At 38.6% G+C, this 4,544-nt stretch overlaps 1 protein-coding gene across 2 annotated transcripts in view; it reads left to right on the plus strand.

Moving 5' to 3' along the window:
- Positions 1-4,544, plus strand: part of LOC104943413 (transmembrane anterior posterior transformation protein 1 homolog) — a 32,741-nt gene that overhangs the window by 17,778 nt on the left and 10,419 nt on the right. For both annotated transcript variants that reach the window (XM_010768798.1, XM_010768799.1), the window contains 3 exons: positions 3,632-3,741; positions 3,894-3,953; positions 4,088-4,156. In XM_010768798.1, coding sequence (XP_010767100.1) covers positions 3,632-3,741; positions 3,894-3,953; positions 4,088-4,156 — 239 coding nt within the window. The remainder of the gene's footprint in view (positions 1-3,631; positions 3,742-3,893; positions 3,954-4,087; positions 4,157-4,544) is intronic.

A 4,544-nucleotide genomic window follows, 5' to 3' on the forward strand; every position in this document is an offset into this window, starting at 1 on the left:
TCTTTAAAAGATAAAAACGACTTGGTCTTGGCCAATAGTCGTATTTTAAAAAAGCGATGACGTAGTATACTTGAAATAGTGGCTCTGCAGCAGGTATACTCGACATTGAGAAACGGCCAGAAACTCAGGTATCTTCGAATCTACTTACAAATAAATATGCCGGGGAAGTGTAAGTTCAACCGTATTTGATTGGAAAACATTGAATGTTGTGCTTGGTTGAAACCAGTGGAGGGGAACGTGTTTGAAGCCCGCTGCACCTTTTGCAAACAAAATTAGTGTTTGTTTTGCGAATGTAGCGTTAGCTCCTGCAACAAAATCGGGGGGGACCTCCGGGCGACGTGTGGGTCTCCGTCAACCCTAAAAGCGGTAGGTGCTGTGGACGCTAAATACCGTAGCTAGACACCAATCATACAACAGCAACGATGGAAGATTGTAGCCAAGGCAACAGAGCTCTGAATATAGCTCTTGTCACTCTCACACACACACACACACACACACACACAAACACACACACACACAGTTCTGTGTACTGTTATGCTGTTATGTTCAGTCATTGTTCTTATGTTGAACATGAATACATTTACTTTGTAAGTAATTATGGGATGTATTTCTTCTTTCATAGCCATTTTCCTTCATACTTTCTTGTCGTGAAATATGTCTTAAATTCTATTCAAAGTGGTCTTAAAAAGGTCTTAAAAAGTCTTAAATTTGAGTTGGTGAAACCTGCAGGAACCCTGTATTTATAAAAGAGAGAAAGGAAATATGACTAAATAAACAAAAGAAAGGGAGATAAGAAATTCATCACAAAGACAAAAAGCAAGCATGGAAACAAGTCGATGATTCTTAAAAACTCCCACACCATTTTTATTTATTTTTATGAGTTACTGAGTAGCGTATATTTGCAAGGTTTAGATTGAACATGATGTCCCTCCGCCCTTGAGTGTGGGTGGTCAGATCGACATCTCTACATCAACACCTTGAGACAGGCGAATGACAGTGTGGCATTTGTTTGCAGTCAGAAGAAATGTCTTCCCCTCCAACAGTGCTAAACAGATTGTGTTTAAGGTCAGATTTAAAGATTATTGATAAAGTCCCTAATATATGTTTTCCCGGCTAGATCATGTCCAGTTCATGTGGAAAACAGGAATCTCCCCCTCTTATTGATTTGACCCACCAGGGATTCACATCTACATATTACATTGATTGGCTTTAACAAAGGTATAGAGCAGCGGTTCCCAACCTTTTTCAACTCAGGGCCCACTTAAGAATCAATGTTTTTTTCGCGGCCCACATTCAACCATAAACAACACGGAGGCTAGATAAAGTTCTGATTGGTCGATTAAGAACATGTGAACGTTGTTAATCCAGTAGAACAGACCGTTGCTAAGGACTGAAATGACCGTTGCTAAGGACTGTAATGACCGTTGCTAAGGAGGATAAAGAAAGAGAAAGAAAAGGGGTTTAAAAAAATAATCTTAATACTGAAAATGTTTCCACACAAATGATATTGTTTTGCAAATTATTTGGCAGCAAATATTGAATTTACATTTACACCCTTTAATATTTTATTTGGGCTTTTAGATGAAGACCGCACACAGTTAATAAATACAACTATTCCTCTGGCTAAAATACATATTTTTAAAAGTCAATCAAGGAGTAATCTTAATTTAAGGTGTTTGAAGAGTAGATTAAAAATACAATTTATTTTTAAAAAAATTATTGAAATTATTTGGCGGCCCACTTGCAATGCCTTCGCAGACCACTAGGGGCCCACAGGTTGGGAAACACTGTCATAGAGGAATGCTGAATTAACCAGCGTCCGACTGCAGTTTGATTTGTTCACAATACACAATATAGTTAATGCAAACAAACAGCATGTTCACTATAGTTTGTGTATTTCAAAAGCTGATTTTTCTCTATATTTTCAAAGTTATATTTCCAGTACAAAAGGTCAGAGCTTGTCATGATAAAGAAGACAGGAAAAAAGGCTGAGCATCCTTTTCCTGCCGTTTTGATTTTATTTGACCCACTGCAACACCGTGGGGATCTTTCCCATCCCAAACAAACAGTTTATGAGACAGAGCTGAGTGAAGGACGAGAGCTGGGAGTTTCTGTGTGACAGCCATCTGAAAACACTCCTGTCAGTCTCACACACACACACACACACACACACACACACACACACACACACACACACACACACACACACACACACACACACACATGTCACTGTCACTGGCAGACATGGCCTGTCAGCTGGAATCATAACACTGATGCTAATACTAGCGAGCTGCAGCTTTCTGTTGCTAATGAGGTATAGAAGTCCCAGTAATTCGCTTGTCCACGGTGCATTAGTGGGGGCTGCTCTTCTTTGTTTACATCACACACAACCAAAGCACCTGCTCTCAGCTAATCACTCACTGAACACTTTTAAATGGAATGAGAGCCAAAGCCGTTTTGCTCATTCATTATTTAGGAATTGTATACAAGAATGGAAACCTGTAGTTAAATGGTAGTTAATCCCAGCTTGTTAGTTTGAGACCACTTTGTTATACACTGTATCGTGCCGACTGCATAGCATTTGAAAATGAGTGAATTTAATTGTGTGATTAATTAAATTCCTTAAAGCTGCACAAATCAAAGTAATGTTGTCGGTTCAAATTACTTTAAGTAGTGGCAATTTTCAACTTATATTACAGTTGCCTTCAGCTCTATGAAGCATTTTGGTGACTTTTAGATTTTAATTTTTGTTTCTGAATCAGTCTTACAGATTATGTGTTCCTCACAAATTGGTGGGAGAAAAACTGATACAAACCAGTGAATTATGGTTTGTCATGTGGATTTATACATGTAAATAAAATAAATGAATGCTAAGTTGTAATCGAATTGTATCATATCCAAGCATAAATATAAACATTTTGTCATAAGAAAACATCCATGCAAAATGATACAATTAAAAAAACATGACATTTCAACAGATTTATTTGTTATTTAAGTAGAACAGAACAAGTTTAAATTATTTTATTGAACAATCATTTGTTTCATTGAAGAACAAAAACATGAATGTTGAGTTAAATATTACTTATTCAAAAATGAACAAAAAAAGGGGTGTGGTCTCAATAGCCATGCAGTAAGCAGTGTGCTATGTGCATGTGATGGAGGAATGGCATGGATATTCAAGTGTACTTGAATGGCATCTGTTTGTTTTAGTCAGATAGATAATGCTAAAATAACTTTCCCCAACTATATTTAAGTTCCCTATGAAGAGCCAACCTTCAATTTGGAAAATTCCCGTTTATTCCCATGGAAAGTTTCCATCTTTGAAAATTCCCGAAGTTTTTTAACCCTAGTTAGGATTTTATAAACTGACAGTATGCAGGCATTGTTTGTTTTGTTCTGTCCTCTGCCACTTCAACTCTTTCAACTCTTCTTTATCAAACTTGCTGATACTAGCATCATCACATATCTAATCTGAGATCAGAATATGTCAGGAGTGAGCAGTGAACACAAAGTTAACTGGGTGCTCCTGGACTCTGGTATGGGTCAAATGGATTCAACATAAAGAGCAGGATTGCACTCATGTATTATATTTAGAAAAGATTTACAAATAACTCAGAGTTTGTTCCCTCAGACCACCTGTGGGTGTTGTTCCCCGATGTCTTCATGGTCGTCACCTCTGAGGTTGCAGTGGACATCATTAAACACGCGTTCATCACCAAGTTCAACGACATCACAGCCGATGTAAGGACTGAACCTGATCATTATCTCTATAACAGTCTTAATCACTAACCAAGGACTTGTCACACACAGTACATCATTTATCCTAGTACACCATGTGTATATGATATATCATTACCCAGTATGCTTCCATAGTTGCTCTCCTCTCTTCCCAGGTGTACAGTGAATACAGAGCCAGTTTGGCCTTCGACCTCGTCAGCAGTCGGCAGAAGAATGTAAGCAGCCGTCTCATTATTCTTACATAAACAGCAGTGAGCCCACGCAGCTGATAAATGCAGTTTTGTGGAGTGCTGTAACCACCCAGACTGTATATATAAAGGCTGTAACGCTTCTCTCCGTCTCTCTGCAGGCTTGTACAGACTACAGTGACTCAGTGGCCCGTAGGATGGGCTTCATCCCTCTGCCGCTGGCTGTCCTGGTGAGAGAGGAAGCACTCAGACACTTAATACCAGAAGAGAGTGGTCATTTTTACTATGCTTACTCCTTGCGACCACACTACTCTAGCATTTTTCAAAAACTAAGACTTGAAAATACCTTTTTAGTTTGAAATCTCTGGGATTTGGAAACGGATACTTAAAAAAAAACAAAAAAAACACACATAAGGCGCTTTCACACCGGAGTACTTTTCCCTTTTAGTTCCGATAGTTCCTGGGATTTTGCGTTCACACCAAAAAGAGAACTCAGTTTTACCCCCTTTTCAGTCCCTGCTAGAGAGCAGGTACTTTCCTGGGGAGAAAAAAGTTCAAATTTCTGATTGGCTGGTCGAATTGCAAACCACGCTCCACAAAACTCTGAAAAGTTTTGTG

This window comes from Notothenia coriiceps, unplaced genomic scaffold (assembly GCF_000735185.1).
Source record: "Notothenia coriiceps isolate Sejong01 unplaced genomic scaffold, NC01 NC01_scaffold00006076, whole genome shotgun sequence".
Classification (NCBI taxonomy): Eukaryota; Metazoa; Chordata; class Actinopteri; order Perciformes; family Nototheniidae; genus Notothenia; species Notothenia coriiceps.